The 16,320-nt window shown below is 36.5% G+C and overlaps 2 protein-coding genes across 8 annotated transcripts; both read left to right on the top strand.

Moving 5' to 3' along the window:
* Positions 1-4,520: 4,520 nt before the first annotated feature.
* Positions 4,521-13,441, top strand: LOC122299109. 7 transcript variants are annotated; one of them, XM_043109052.1, is made up of 8 exons: positions 4,521-4,834; positions 6,663-9,869; positions 11,066-11,498; positions 11,871-11,943; positions 12,012-12,063; positions 12,164-12,283; positions 12,546-12,809; positions 12,917-13,441. In XM_043109052.1, the coding sequence occupies exon 2, from the start codon at positions 6,800-6,802 to the stop codon at positions 9,578-9,580; it is 2,781 nt and encodes a 926-aa protein (XP_042964986.1). In that variant the 5' UTR covers positions 4,521-4,834; positions 6,663-6,799; the 3' UTR covers positions 9,581-9,869; positions 11,066-11,498; positions 11,871-11,943; positions 12,012-12,063; positions 12,164-12,283; positions 12,546-12,809; positions 12,917-13,441. The 7 variants fall into 7 exon arrangements, with proteins under 7 accessions (XP_042964986.1, XP_042964987.1, XP_042964981.1 ...); XM_043109053.1 differs by having other exon boundaries at positions 11,863-11,943; XM_043109047.1 differs by lacking the exon at positions 12,012-12,063.
* LOC122298923 (GATA transcription factor 26-like) lies at positions 11,251-13,307 on the top strand. The gene is made up of 5 exons (XM_043108767.1): positions 11,251-11,498; positions 12,164-12,283; positions 12,653-12,809; positions 12,917-13,028; positions 13,267-13,307. The coding sequence occupies exons 1-5, from the start codon at positions 11,251-11,253 to the stop codon at positions 13,305-13,307; spliced, it is 678 nt and encodes a 225-aa protein (XP_042964701.1).
* Positions 13,442-16,320: the final 2,879 nt, after the last annotated feature.

Below are 16,320 nucleotides of genomic sequence, written 5' to 3'. Positions count from 1 at the left end.
TATAGAATTTTATTAGTTTGGGTAGTTTTACACTGGTATGAGTTATTTATATGATAGCGATATTTTCAGGATTAGGTTGTGATACTACTATGGTTCAAGTCTAAGGCTTAGATATTATATTGCAAAAACTAGGTAAGCAATGCTCCTATGCTAGACTTTGTTTAAATTTGACTAGGGTTGATTTTGTAAAAAACTTGCATATTTTGTTATAAAAACAACCTTAGTCATTTTCTTTATTATTCTTTGTATCTTAACATGAAAATGTGTCATTTTATCATGACTGGTATAAACATGAGCAAGTTTTGCACTTTGTTTCTCTACTGCATAAAATGTGAACATGGAGTCTGAAATAATGTTTGTATGATTATATGATATTATATATTCAGTTATGTTATTGCATTGTATTTGAAAACCCTAAGGCATAAGATTTTGTTCTACTTTGGTTACGGGCCCTACCACAAATGTAAAATTGTGGCCTCTGTTTTGACCTCACTAAGGGTGTAAAATGTGGCCTTTGTTTTGAGTGCAATCATTTTGGTAATAAAATAATTTATGTTCTGCTTAACTATCCACAATATGCATAACTCTGCCATGGGATAAACATCACATTTGTTATGAGTACAATCCCTTAGGTGACAAAGTAATTTATGTTCTGCTTAGCTATTTGCAAAATGCACAACCCTGTTAGAGGTGTAAGCATGACCTCTGTTTTGAGTGCAATCACTTTAGTGACACAGTAATTTATGTTTTGCTTATCTATTTGTAGAATCCACAACCCAACCACAAGGGTAAACATGGCCTTTGTTTAGAGTGCACTCACTTTGGTATAATGATTTATGTGCTGCTGGGTTAACTGCAAACATACACAACCCAGTCACGGGGGTAAACATGGCTTTTGTTTCTGGTGTTGTATTAGTTATGCTTATGCATAAGGTCATTTGTATATATTATTATTGGAATGAAATGCTTCTGAAAACACCACCACTATTATGGAGACTATTTGTTTCTGCATTATGTAACTGGCTCATGTTTACATACTAGAATAGGTTCACTACTTACTGAGTAGGTAGACTAATCCATTTATCTCCACTTTTTTCAGATGAATTTGATGGTTGTAAGTGCTAGGAGGTATAAGTGGATTTGTGAGATTTTAAAGAATATGTAATAGCGTAGAGTTTATTTTCTTTGGAATGATTTTTGAAGTATTTGATTTTGTAGGATTATTATATCTAAATTTTATATTTCTTGGATTTCAGGTTAGGAGGAGTCACCCACAGGGCATGACAGTCTTCGTTGGATACATAGGCAAAAACCAAACTTTTTTAACATTGGATGTCTTCCTCTTCATCCTTTCTATAAAGTTCTTACCGAATTAACCTCTTCAATGCTAACAATGGACTACTAATAAGTATACAAAAGTCCACTCTAAATACTTTATTATTTGATTAAAATATTAAAATGTGAACAAAAATTATAGGAATTAATGTGTATTTTTTAATTGAGTTTCTATTCACTTTAGAATACTGCTAAAAAGATTTTTATATTTAATTTTAGAGTTTATAAAAGAGCAAGTTAAAACTCAATCAAATTCAAAGTAGGACTTTTAAGTGGGCAAAGCGTTGGAACAACATAAGAACTTTCAACAAGTATAAGACTCTTCAAATGAGAATAATGATGGGTTTTGAGAGTAATTTGGATCAAGACAAAGAAGAAAGAAATCACAAAAGGAAACCATAAGAAGTCAAAATCTGAAATTTGCTAGGATACAGTTTGGACATATTATAGTATTTTGATCGTAACTTTTCACTCATATATCTGATTGATGCGATTCTTGATACGTTGAAAATATATCTTAAAGGGCTACAAATTTTTTTCTAATAAGGATTTTTAAATTCTGACTCCTGAAGTGCATACAGGGCTACCAAACTGAGTCCAAAAAGTTAGGCAATTTTTCAGATGAGAATCAAGAAAACATTAGAGTTTTTTTCCTACCCTAAATAAACATATCACTAGCACGAAATTGAGAGGAGGGGGGCACAAAAGGCAGATCTGAATAGAGAAAAAATACCATTTCTTATATTTGTAATTTTTGAGTTCCCACATGGAGAACTAAATATTGGATAAAACCTAGTATAGAAATTGATTGGTGAAAATACTTGAACTTTATTTTAATTCATAGATTAAGTTTTATTGTTTAAGATTCCAGTATTGAATTCCTCTATTTGTTTTGGATTGTTATAAATTTGAAACAATTATATTAAATCTTGCTATGATTTTTCGTAAACTATAGGATTATGAATATATGATTGTGACTTAAACAAGTTTTTCATGCCATTGATGTGATCTCTTGCTGCACTATTATTTGTAAACATAGTGTCGTCTCTAGATCTAATATTTATTTTTATATATGAAAAATGTAGTTTGTAAAGAGAGAAATAGATTTTAGAATTAAATTTGAGAAAGTAGATGAACATAACAACATATCTTCCAATTAGGAATTTGGTGCTATAGTTCTTAATTGTGTATAAAGTTTGGATTGAAAAAGTCAAAGTATTAGATTCGATTAATTCAAACTCGAGCTTTACTAATGCATTTTAGTTTTTAGCATTTTTTTTTTTTTTGCCCATGCATGCACAGATATAGAGATACCTTAGGTAGGTTTGCTTGTAGGCCTGTGCTAGAGTTAGAATCAAATTTTTTTAATCATTTATTTGACAATCCATCTAGCCCTGAAGAAATGAGTGAAAGTGATGATCAACCCACTAAAACTCTTAGGATTATCTCCACCCTAAACATACAGCCACACCATCATGCATCATGTTTCCAGCTAACACTAGTAAGCTTGATTTTAAAACTGAGATGATACAGCTACTTCCCAACTATCAAGGTTTACATGCTCTGGTGGGTCCAATACTTCCTATTCCAATTCTACTTGCACTTCATGAGTATCATAATGGCTACTCAGATTTGGAAGGAATGGATGGATTTTCTTTAGAGAAGGAGTTTAGCCTCATATGAGATGAAATCAAGCAGGTGGCCAGTGAATTGGTTATGCCAAATTTTGGTTATGAGCTTTGTGATAATGGTGCTGTCTCCCTTGCAAAACCTTGCCACGAGGGTAAACATGACCTTTGTTTCTGAGGTTGTATCAGTTATGCTTATACTATTATTACTGTAATAATAATAATTATTTCTGAGGGTAAACATGACCTTTTTTTCTGAGGTCTTTTGTATATATTATTATTGTAATGAAATGCTTCTGAAAACACCACTACTATTATTGAGACTATTTGTTTCTGCATTCTATAACTGGCTCACTTTACATACTAGTATATGCTCACTGCTTATTAAGTAGGTAGACTCATCCGTTTATCTCCAGTTTTTTCCATTTAATTTGATGATTGTGGCTGTTGGAATAGATGGCACGTGACATGATTATAACCAAAATGTGAGATAAGTGTCAATTGGCATAAGTGGATTTGTGAGATTTTAAAGAATATGTACTAGTGTAGAGTTTATTTTCTTTGGAATGATTTTTGAAGTGTTTGATTTTGTAGGATTATTACATCTAAATTTTTTATTTCTTGTATTTCAAGTTAGAAGGCATCACCCACAAGGCATGACAGTCGTCGACCTCTCCAATGCTAGCAATGGACTACTCATCAGAGTGGAAGTCCCTCTTCCCGATCTCTGCAGTCTTTACTCTCCTCCTCTCCTACTCTCGGGCACTTCATTTAGAGAAGCTCTGGGACCACTACGTGAACATTACATGGCATACGTGGCTTTTTAAAAATATTTAGTCCGTCAAGCAACAAATCCATACATACAAGCATTATGTCATAATTCATCAAAGATCATGAAAGGAATATAATCTTGACTCGGCTCTTAGCATAGAGTAGATAACCATCATAAACACATCATATTTTCATACATAACAATAATCTTTACAGAAAACATTTATATGATCATACTATTTATCTCTTAGTATTGTTTCTTGATTTCCAACTTGTAGCACGTTAACTATACGAGGTACTCGACATTACTAATTTTGTGGAAAAAGTGTCATAGCGTTTCTAATTACTTAGCGTCATCCTATAGAAATAATTTTAATAATATTCAATTACACTAAGAATAATAATATTATTCAAAACCCATAACATATCCCTTAATTTTCTATTTAGAGTATGACTTAGTAATTTTATTAGTAATTTTATTAAGAAGATCTAGTCGGATAATAACAAATAATAGGCTAAATGGTATACTTAAAATACTTTAAAACCCCTTATAAACACTTTCTTTAATAATCTATCTTTGAGCTCCTATTTTTTTAAGTGAAACTTCGGCCTGGTTTAAATTCCAGCCCAGTTCTAATTAAGGAAAACGGCCTACTTAAAAGACTATTAGTTTCTAAAAGAAAAGTTCAGCCTAGCACATGGTAAGGCCCATATGGGTATTAATAAAATAAAAGGCTCCAGGCAGAATGGGCCTAAGGCCCTAAGGCCTGTTTTAATTTCAGATGAATGCGACGGGAGGGGCAACTCACCAAGAGAGGTGCCTGGGTGCGAAGGTGGCTCTGGGTGTTTGAGGGTGACCGACGACGCCGTGGCGGCTCCTCTGAGTCAGAGTGGTGCGACGCAGTGGGAGAGAGAGAGTTAGAGAGATGGAACTGAAAACTAAAAATAGCGAGAGGGAGGAAGGGTCTGTGCGACGGCAGGGGCTTACCTGAGGGAGTGGGTGCGACGGCACAGGGTTGGCCGGCAGTTTCTGGCACCTTTGGTGGTGCTCCGAAATCCTTGGGTGGTTGGCGGTGGCTGGCAGAAAACTAAGCCTATGCGTGAGTTTTTCCTGTGTAACCTAGATTTTTGTGCGATTATTCTGAAGGGTCGTTGGATTTTATAGAGGTGAGGGAAAGGGTTCTACGTGAGTTTTCAGGAGAATGGGTAGAGTTCGAATTGAGTGTTGGTTCTAATCTAGGAATCTTTTCAAATTGAAAACCTAAGGGATAACTACAGGGGACGATGAAAAGGGGAGCTACCCTATGAGATACAATCTCTATTTAATCTGATCTGTTATCCAATAAAGTAAGTAAAATAATAAAAATAAAAATACTACTAAGAAAAGAATCAAGCAAATCTTAAGTCCCACTTGGGTTCGTATGTTACAAGGGGATGGGCATAAAATGTTCGTTGGTGTTCCAATGTGTTGGGAGTTAGTTTGTAAATGGTGATATGCTTTGTGGTGAAATTTAAGCCCATCCAAGGAGTTTGGACTAATCTATTGGTGGAGTAGTGCATTGGACGTTGCACTTGGGCCATTATAAACCCAAGGCACCGTGTTGGAGTATTTTGTTTTTGGGCTGTTTATGGGGCTCGTATTGAGCTATAGTTCGGCTTATAGAATTTTATTAGTTAGGTTGGTTTTGTACTGGTATGAGTTATTTATATGTTAGCCATATTTTCTGGATTAGGTTGTGATACTGCCATGGCTCTACTTTAAGGCTTAGATAGTATATTGCAAAAACTAGGTAAGCAGTATCCCTATGCTAGACTTTGTCTAAATTTGACTGATTTTGTGAAAACCTTGCATATTTTGTTATGAAAACAACCTCAATCATTTTATTTATTATTCTTTGTATCTTAACATGAAAATGTTTCATTTTATCATGATTGGTGTAGACGTGAGTAAGTTTTTGCACTTTGTTTCTCTACTGCATGAAATGTGAACATGGAGTCTGAAATAATGTTTGTCTGATTATATGATATTATCTATTCAGTTATGTTATTGCATTGTATTTGAAAACCCTAAGGCAAAAGATCTTGTTTTGCTTTGGTTACGGGCCTTGCCATGGATGTAAAATGGTGGCCTCCGTTCTAACCTCACCAAGCGTGTAAAATGTGGCCTTTGTTTCGAGTGCAATCATTTTGATAATAAAGTGATTTATATTCTGCTTAGCTATCCGCAAAATGCACAACCCTGCCATGGGGGTAAACATGACCTCTATTATGAGTGTAATCACTTTGGTGACAAAGTGATTTATTTTCTGATTAGATATTTGCAAAATGCACAACCCTGCCACAGGTGTAAACAATAAACACAACCTCTGTTTTGAGTGCAATAACTTTGGTGACACAGTGATTTATGTTCTGCTTAGCTATTTGCAGAATGCACAACCCTACCATAAGGGTAACAATGATTTATGTGCTGCTTGGTTAACTGCAAACATGCACAACCCTGCCACGGGGGTAAACATGGCCTTTGTTTCTTATATTGTATCAGTTATGCTTGTGCCTAAAGTCCTTTATATCTATTATTATTGTAATGAAATGCTTTTGAAAATACCATCGCTATTATGGAGACTGTTTGTTTTTGCATTCTGTAACTGGCTCACATTTACATACTAGTGTAGGTTCACTCCTTACTGAATAGGTAAACTCTTCCGTTTATCTCCATTTTTTTCAAGATGATTTTGATTGTTGTGGCTATTGGAATAGATGGCACGTGACATGATTATAACAAAAATGTGAGATAAGTACCAGGTGGCATAATAGTGTTGAGTTTAAAGAATATGTAATAGTGTTGAGTTTATTTTCTTTGGAATGATTTTTGAAGTATTTGATTTTGTAGGATTGTTATATCTAAATTTTATATTTTTTGGATTTCAGGTTAGAAGGAGTCACCCACGGGGCATGACAATCGTCTTTGGATACATAGGCAAAAACCAAACTTTTTTAAAATCGGATGTCTTCCTCCTCATCCTTTCGATAAAGTTCTTCCCGAATCAACTTCTCCGCTGCTAACAATGGACTACTCATCAGAGTGGAAGTCCCTCTTCCCGGTCTCTGTAGTCTTTAGTCCTCCTCTCCTCCTCTCAGGCCCTTCATCTAGAGAAGCTCTGGGTCCCCTATTTTTCAACCCAAAGCCCCAAAGCCTAACACACCTCTTCTCCTCCCAATCTTTCTTGCCTCACTCTCTCTCTCCTCCTCCGCCCCACCTCTCTCTTCCTAGATTCCTCCTCACCTCATCCATTCCCCCCTCCACTCCCTCCTCCGTCTCCTTCCATGTCGAGCACCACACTACCCATCAAAATGACGCCGCTTCTCACCTCCTTCACAACCGCCTCTCCTTTCTTCAGCAACCCAATTCCAAGTCTGTCATTGTTTTCTTCCCTACCGGTGACAATTCCGAGCAAGTCGGATTCTTGGTATTATTGTTGGATGGTTCGGGTTCCAATTTTGACGTTCGGGTTGGTAAGAAGGGTGGCATTTTCAGGGAAAAGACTGGGTTTGAGTACCAGATTAACAATATCTCAGTGAACCCCATGGTTGAATCAGGTTTTGGGTCTACAAGTTGGGCATGTAATTCAAATTCCTCTGTTATTGTTGGGTATTTGATGGCTTCTACGTTGTACTCTGTGCATTGGTTTGCTGTGAAGGTTAAAGAAATTGGCTTGAATTGGGATAGCCCAAGTTTGGTTTGCTTAGGTAGTAAGGTTTTCAAGAGTTGCTCTATTGTTTGTGCTTGTTGGAGTCCACATATGCCAGAGGAGAGTGTGGTTTTGTTGGAGAGTGGCTCATTGTTCTTGTTCGATTTGGAGCCTTGTTTGAAAAGTGTTTCCCCGAGTGTGCGTTTTAGAGGGACTAGGTTGCGAGTTTCTTGGGATGACGAGTCGGGTACTTCGGAGAGTCGGAAGTGGTTGGGTTGTGAGTTCAGTTGGAATCATAGGATCTTGATTGTTGCCCGGTCTGATGCAGTGTTTTTAGTTGATTTGAGGCTTGATGAATACATTGTGAGCTGTTTAGCCACGGTTGAGATGCTAAAAATGTATGCATCGGTTAAAAATGAAAGGTTCCTTAGTTTTAAGATTGCAGGTTCTGATGGCTTTCATTTTGCATTGGCTTCACATAGTTTGTTGCTTCTTTGTGATGTGCGGAAACCGATGAAGCCGCTGTTGCTATGGGCTCATGGTCTTGATAAACCGTGCTACATTGACGTGTTTAGATTGTCTGAATTGAGATCGAACTCAAGGAATGAAACGTATCAGTGGGCTTCTGAATCAGGTTTTTGCATTATATTAGGATCCTTTTGGAATTGTGAGTTTAATCTTTTTTGCTATGGACCTGCTTTACCAGCCCCACGAGGAACCATTGCGTCTGAAATTTCAGAATTTTCAAAAATCATTTATGCATGGGAGCTCCCTACAGACTTGTTATTGTCTGGTCGTGAATGCAGATGTGGAAGTTGTCTTGTAAGGGAGGAGATTTTGAAGTATGATCTTCCTGAATGGATTGATTGGCAACAAAAGAAAGAGAGAGTTTTGGGCTTTGGCATCCTAAACAAAGGTCTATCTGCACAGCTTGCCGAGTCTGATGAATTTGGTAGTTTTGCACTGATAAGGCTCACGTCTTCAGGGAAGCTTGAATTACAAAGATACTGTGCGTCATGGGATTCTGTGAAGAAGTTGAAAGAATTTAACAGGGAATTTTTGCAATTTGAAGATAATTTCCTGTTTACCAAGGAAGATGGAGCATATAGATTTCCCAGAAGATTTAAGTACCTGAACTTTGATTACCTATCTTCATATTTGAATGGTAACCTTACTAAAGTCCTGGATTCGAAAATTAAAATTCATCATAAGGGTCCTCAAGAGAAGGAATCCTTTAGTACAGAAGCTCATGAAATCTTATGTGAGAAGTTGAAGGCTTGTGGCTTTGGTCGATTGAGATCATCTCCAGCAGTTTCAGTTGCTTTTGATGACATAAGCTTGCCGGCGAGCATACACGAGGTTGCTTTGAGGAGACTATGGGCAGGCCTGCCAATAGAACTTTTGCAACTGGCCTATTCCAACTACCCTGAGTTGCTTGAAGTACTAGTGGACCAGAAAAAGGTAGCTTTGGAATTTCTAGTTGTTCCAGACCTACCTCAATTGCCTCCTTTCTTTCTAAGAAAGCCTTCATGCCGAAGCAATAAATGGTCACAGAAAGTGCAGCGAGATGATGCTCTTGTGGGTCCAGTACTTCCTCTTCCAATTCTACTTGCACTTCATGAGTATCGTAATGGCTACTCAGATTTGGAAGGAATGGATGGATTTTCTTTAGAGAAGGAATTTAGCCTGAGATGTGATGAAGTCAAGCAGGTGGCCAGTGAATTGGCTGTGCTAGATTCTAGTTGTGAGCTTCGTGATGATGGTGCTGTCTCCCTTGCCGATGACAGAGAAAAGATATGGGGCAGCTCTGAAAAACTGAAACCTTTCTGTTTATATACTCCAGTTGCGTTTAAATATTCTACCATGGATTATACTATGTGCAATAATACCTTCAGTGATAAGAATTTTGATATCCTGATTTTTAAAGTTCCCGATAAGAAGCAGGTTTCTCCTGACAAGAGGGAAACTGGTGGGCCCGAACTATTTGATGTTCTGTGCCCAACCGAGCTGAGGTTTGATGCTCGGGTCAAGAACTCTGGGCAAAATCAATTGAAGTCCTACAATATTCTGAAGAGGCAATGGTCCAAATGGCAAGATGGTTTTAGTTTATATCAGGAATTTTACTCCCCAACCAAATTCCAAAAGCAATCTACATGATTCTTTTAGTTTCAGCACTTACACTACTTGCCTTGGTATCACTGGATGAAAACCACGAATCAGAAGTGCTACTTGAATTAGAGTCACAATGCTGCTGTCCATAAACCTTGTTCATCTGATCAATTAGCGACTACCGAGGTGTCACAGAGACTTATATCAGGAAAGCCACGTGTTGCCACAGGTGAAGAATATTTCTGGTGCTGCTTGGAATTGCAGGGACAAGTCTTAGAATACAAATATACAAATCCTGGCAAGTCATAACTCTCCGCTCTGTAATATAGATTAGAATGTAAGTTTTGTTCCTATGCCTCTTTTTGGGTTGTATCACAGATGCTGATCTACATAAATTTGATGTAGCTATGTAAATTTGTTTTGACTTTGCTTGAACGCAATTAGTGCACCTTGTCCCAACCATTTGCTAGTGTGTGAGAGTTCACCTGCTTTATGGAAAGGGAAAATTAGTGGTTGCCTCTGGTGTGCCCGATTACAACCAAGGCTTTCGAAAGATGATAGATGAAGATACAAGTAATAGATCGAGTTCTGGATCGGCAATATCTAATTCGGAGAGTTGTGTACAATTTAGCAGTGCAGATGCAAGTGATTTGACGGGTTGGACACTCACTACAACTAGGAGTCTTTGGGGGGTAATCAGTCCCCCACTCCTGCTTCCCATTATTGCACAGAATGAAGTCTAATTTGTCACCGCAGGGCAAAACTGACTAAGTTGACAGTATTTTAAAGTCAGCTGAAGATTTACTAATTCATGTCCAAATGTCTACATACCTGTTGGGATTTCTAAGTTTCATGTTTGATGTTAGGGAAGAAGTGAATTCAGGAAATGTTTCCAAACGGACAAGGGAAGTAGAGAGAGAGAGAGAGAGAGAGAGAGAGAGAGAAGAAGAAGAAGAAGAAGAAGAAGAAGAAGAAACATATTTTGTTGTTTGCTGGAAAATAATGTTATATGACTCAAATGATGTTTTAGAAAAAGAAAAGAAAAAGAATTGCCCTCTTTTTTCCAGAATGTTTGTATCAAAAAGTTAGCTTCTATCCGCATCTTATTTGTATCACTTTGTGTGAGTACATCGAGGTTATATATATGCTAACAAATATTCATGATGGTAGATGCCTTACTTGATTATATAATTAACTCTATTTCCATGATTTTATTCTCCACTTGGAGCCTAATGTGATTTGATTTCATTGATTTCTCTCAGACAAAAGTTTAGTTGTAGTCGACAGTTCTGAATACAGTTTTCACGTTTTTGTTATTGTTAGAATTTTCAGTCTTTTCCATGGGTCTTACATCTTTATTAGAATGAGGTTAACTGCTTATTCATTTTTTCTAACCTGTTATCTTGTGCTTCTCTGTCATCGTTGGATCATATAAACTCTGTCAGTTTACCTCACGGTATGTGAAGTTTTGTGCCATCTCATAAGAGCCAAGTATTTCTGACCTTACATGCTCTCCTGTCGTTCTCCTTTCAGGCCCATCTCAGTCAATGGTGTGGGATACAACAGTGCCTTCAAGGAAGAGGACCTGTGTGAGTCGTCCAAAGCAATCTCCAGTTGAGAAGCTGACAAAAGATCTATGTTCTATTCTGCATGAACAACAGTCTTCATATTTCTCTGGATCTTCTGAAGAGGATCTACTTTTTTAAAGTGGAATGCCAATGGTTTCTGTTGAGATAGGACATGGAAGTGTTCTCATTAGGCATCCAAGTTCAATAGCTCGGGATGAGGAATCTGAAGCTAGCTCACTTTCAGTGGATAACAAACAATTGCCATCTAACGAGGCTTATTCCTATTCTGATGCCCCTCCTGTACATAATGTTAGTAGGGTTGTAGGTTTTTCAAGTCCTGGGTTTGAAAGAATGAAGAACCATAATGGACAAGGGATGCAACCAGAACAACTTAAAAGGTAACTCCTTCCTACGCTACTTTCAGATAACGGGCATCATTATTTGAAAGTACAAAGTAATGGCAATATATTCAACCCAGATAGGAGGGTTGATACATACTGACCTCTCAAAAATATGAGACATCTTGAGCATAAATGTAAGATTTTGTGTGCAACATAGATACCAGGACTGTAACCTGTCTGAAAGGCAATAGTAGGACTATTCTTTTTTTCTGTTTCTAGTTTCCCTACAACACTGATTATCAAGCGTTAGCATGAGTCCTAGATAATTTGATAACAAAGTGGAGAAACTGTTGCTCCACAATTGGTGGAAGAAATTGAATGCATCTTTCTCTCCATAAATAATATTTCTGGTGCTGCTTAGAATTGCAGGGACAAATCTCAGAATGAGAATCTACAAATCCTGGCAAGTCATAACTCTCCACTGTGTGATATAGATTTGAATGTAAGTTTTGTTCCTATGCCTCTTTTTTGGTTGTATCACAGATGCTGATTTCTTTAAATTTGATGTAGTTATTTAACTAATTGCAAATAAGGCTTTTGATCAAGTTCTCCTTTTCCATAGGTAGCACCCTAAACTATGCTCACCGTATAGCATGCACGTGTGCACAAAGTCCATTTTTTTGGTGATTCCTTCAATTGTTGAGTGCTTATCATAACTGCAGTTCATGTTCGGTGTTGAACGTATTAAACTATGAGGAGTTTATCAGACACTCAACGAATGAAGAGCAACAAATATTACTAAAGTATCTATCTCCAGTTGATGCTGTTACAGTCCCTGATAGGTTAGAATCCTTTTCATTGAGCATCATTGACCACATTATTTTCTGTAAATGTTATGATCGCAAAAATGATAATTATTTTATTTTGAGACATTTCATATGCTGTATTTCAACAATATATTATTTTTGTATTAGCATGCATGAATATGTTGAGCATGCTAGAAAAGAATCATATCGCTATATGGTTCAAGTTATAGGAACAGACACACACACAAGAAATGTTTTCACGGTGCTTAACTTCTTTTTAGTTTCTTTTTTTCCCCAGGTTTTGAGAGTTTCATTTAGGATCCTATACAATTGGATTAAGAAGTTAGACCCGATCTGGCCCTCATGATGGTTTAAATTGTTCCATGCAATAAGTATGTTTGGTAGCCCTCGATTCAAGGATAACTTAATTTACTTTCGACAACTGCTTGTGGAAGGGGTCTTTGACATCTCCATCTCTGGGGCAAAATCTGAAGACTGCAAGACCTTGAAAAGGCTTGCATTATTCGATTTGACGAAGTCCAAATGGGTTGAAAACTATCAGGTGCTTAAGGTTCGAGTGACTTTTAAAACCAGAATATCACTAGATAAAAATGTTAACAGAAAATGATCTGCTGCTAGAAACCCATTAACATCTTCCTTTGGCTGCAGAAATGTAAAAGTAGTATGGGAGGATATGTTGTTTCTGGATCTAATGCCACTGCCCCAAGTAATTTAACAAATGTCAAGAGGTTGCGTGACAGCCCAAGTCAAAATCCTACAGGTTAGCTGAGAATTTTCTTTTTGGCCATATCTTGCTGAGTTGCCTGGCTTTTGTCTGAATGTAATTTTTGGAGTTCGAATTCCCAAACACTATGATCAAGGGTTTAATTCAACTTGGGCTTTTCTCATAAAGTGAAGAATTACTTTAGAAGCTTAATATGGGGCTTCAGAAAGGTGAGTGAATTTCTTTGCCTAGTTTTGATGATAAATCTGGAATTTCTGTGTTTTCTCTTGTTCAGTGGTTTTCTGCTATTGTAGTAAAGGGAGGGAATATTCATGAGTTTTTGTCTTCTTTTTGGCTTTCTAGAATGTAATTAGTTCTCATTTTATATACTTCCTGTGTCCATGGGCTTTGCCTAGTTTCATTCGTTTCAATAAAATTTCTTACTTATAGAAAAAAACATTTGATGATAATCAGTGACCAGCTAGTTGGAAAAAAAAGGTCGAAATCCATCAATATATTTTGGGACTCATACAGAGGAGTCTGTTGTTACTGTTGTGAAAAAGTTTAAGACAAGATTGTACTTCCAGAGTGATTAAGCAGCAATCTTCCCATTCCTATCCCCAAATGGTCCCGGTGGCCAAGTCCTTCTGAGGACCAGTTGCTACCTCAGCATATATTCAAGGGCCTAAGATTCAGAACTTGTTGCTTATCTTATTTGCTTGGAGAAGCCAAAGATTAAGACATTGTTGTCCACCGCCTCATCGGTAAAGTCAGTATATGAAGTTCCAAATGAATGATAAGAGTACCTTTTACCAGTCCTTTATGTAAGGGTCTGAGAGAAATGGTTTTCCCTACCAGTGTGAAGTCGGAGACCATGTCAATACTTTGGGCTTAGATTCTAGTTTGAATGGCGTAATCAACTAAGTAGAATAAGATAGAGATGACGGGGTAAGCAAGATATAAAATTTTCCTTGATGGAATCTTTGCAAAACAAGAAAAGGTAGGTAGACCAAGCAGTTCTCTATACAAGATGATGACCAAATTTATAGAATTAGAGAGGGTAAAAAACACAAACTGAAAATGATGAAAGATGATCAAGCGGAATCAAATGATCAATAGATCAAGACTGAAAATATCAAAGAGATGCTCAAAAAGGATGCTGATGACTGGTAACAAGAATGACTCAGAAGCAGGCTCAACGCAGGAGAACGAAAAGAGTCTGTTTGTTCGTTCGACAATGGAGAAAGAACCAAGAATCACCAACGGAGACTAACACAGATATTCACTAGGGCGGAGTGCTTTCAAAAGCTATGGAAAAAAAATGCTTAAATCCCAAAAATTAATTTTGATAACCATTACATCTTGAAGCACATTAAAACCAAAAAGCTTATTATTACTTTTTGGATAATGATACCTTACACCTCTTTTTACTATTTTACTACTTGGACTTTTTTTTTTTTTTTTTTTTTTTTGCGTTTCATTATTTATTTATTTATTTATTTTAAATAGACTTTATTCCATTCAATGAAATCGAAGTTACAACTACGATTAATTAATACCGGAAAAATCCAGATTACTAGCCAAACTACTCAACTGTGAGAAACTTTCCCGCCCATAAATTTCTTTATGGTGGATATTGTCTTAACTTCTAAATACTCTTTATTGACAACAGTCAATAGAGAATGCGCTCTGTTAAAAAACAGAACTGAAACGACTTCTCTTTTGAGAAAGAGAGGTACTCACACACTCCACCCTCCCAAAGAGGAGAAGTACAAACACCCACATTCCTCCAATGGAGGAGTGAGACAGCCACCCACCTTTCTCCAAAGGAGGAGTGGGACTCCACTGCTATGGATCTCAAGTCCAATAGCCTATTTCTTATTCAGAAAATCTACACAGCAGTCTCACTTTCTCACACCATTAAAAAAATGTGAATTTACTATTTTACCCTCTTCTATTTTACACTTTAAAAATGATGGTGTGTTGGGTGTGAGGCTGCTGTGTAGCATGCCTCTTTCTTATTATTTATAAAATAAAAACAAAGTGCATAAAAGTAAAATACATGATCCAGTCTAAAACAAAAACAAATCGGCCCAGTCTTAACACATGGCCCATTAAACCACAAAGCCCATGGACCAATTCTGATTGCAAAGGGAGCTAGAGTTTCATCATATGCCTTTGTCGCCGCCGACTCCCTTCCTCAATGGGTTCACCAGCGCACGGGCACCAGCAACCGCAAGCGGTTCATTGGAGTTGCATTTCGTTATTTGAATCTGGATTAAAAATTACAGAAATGACATTCTTACATAATCTAAAAGAAAATAAATATCATCAACCAATGCAATCATATAATTTAATTTAAAATAAATTATTTTATAAAAATTGACTCGAGTGAAAGAATGTCAATTTTTATAAAATTGAATTTATTTTTAATTAAATTATATGATTATGTTGGTTAATTAAATCCATTTTTTGTTAGATTATGCAAGAAAGTCAATTTTTGAGATTTTTAGCCAGATTCAAAGAGCTAAAATAAACAAAACAAAACAAAAAAAAACTGAATAATAAATCAATAGTAAGAAATGTGTAAGGGTAATCAGATTACCCTTACTTTTTTTTCTCTTGAATAAGTTTATTAATTGATACAAAAGGAGGGGTGGAGAGCCCAACGAAACATCTCATCACAACCAATACAACACAGATTCTCCTTTTTTTTTTTTTAAAAGACATTAAAACCGAAATATTAATTTGGGTCCATGTTTATTGCCATCGGCAAGAGCAAGACAGTATCAGAAGCGAAGGGAGAGGAGCGTAATACTGTTTGCTCCCCTCTTTATATATTCATTTATTTTTTCACTCTTTGTATGTTTGAGATTCTTGTAACGTTATATGTAATCGTAAAATATGCTAAGGACGCACAATCATTTTTAATGAGTAAAATTTATTTTTAAATAATTATTTTTTTTAAATGAATTATTTACTCACCTTTTTTCAAAAAATTTACTCTATACTTACGCACTTCACAACTGTAAATATCATTTTCTCTTTCAATTTTTACATGACTAAATGATCATTGAAAGTTGAAGCTTTTGAGTACTTTCTTTTTAAGCACTTGACTTTCCCTTGACGGCGGTGCCATGAGTGATTATAAGCTTTCGCGATCATTTTCAAAAGTCCCAAAACCAAAATCAGGAAATTGTTGTGCTGATGGAAGAAGTGCTCCTGGTTTTGTTGCTCTGAATGATTTCTCAGATTGTGCTCAACATCGTTTAGTTTCCAAGACTTGAATGATTTCCTTCAGATCTCAGACATCAACTTCCAACTACTTTAAAGCTGGATTGGATGACAT

Source organism: Carya illinoinensis, chromosome 16 (genome assembly GCF_018687715.1).
Source record: "Carya illinoinensis cultivar Pawnee chromosome 16, C.illinoinensisPawnee_v1, whole genome shotgun sequence".
Classification (NCBI taxonomy): domain Eukaryota; kingdom Viridiplantae; phylum Streptophyta; class Magnoliopsida; order Fagales; family Juglandaceae; genus Carya; species Carya illinoinensis.
Note: the sequence above shows the minus strand (reverse complement) of the source record. Positions and strands in the feature narration are given on the sequence as shown.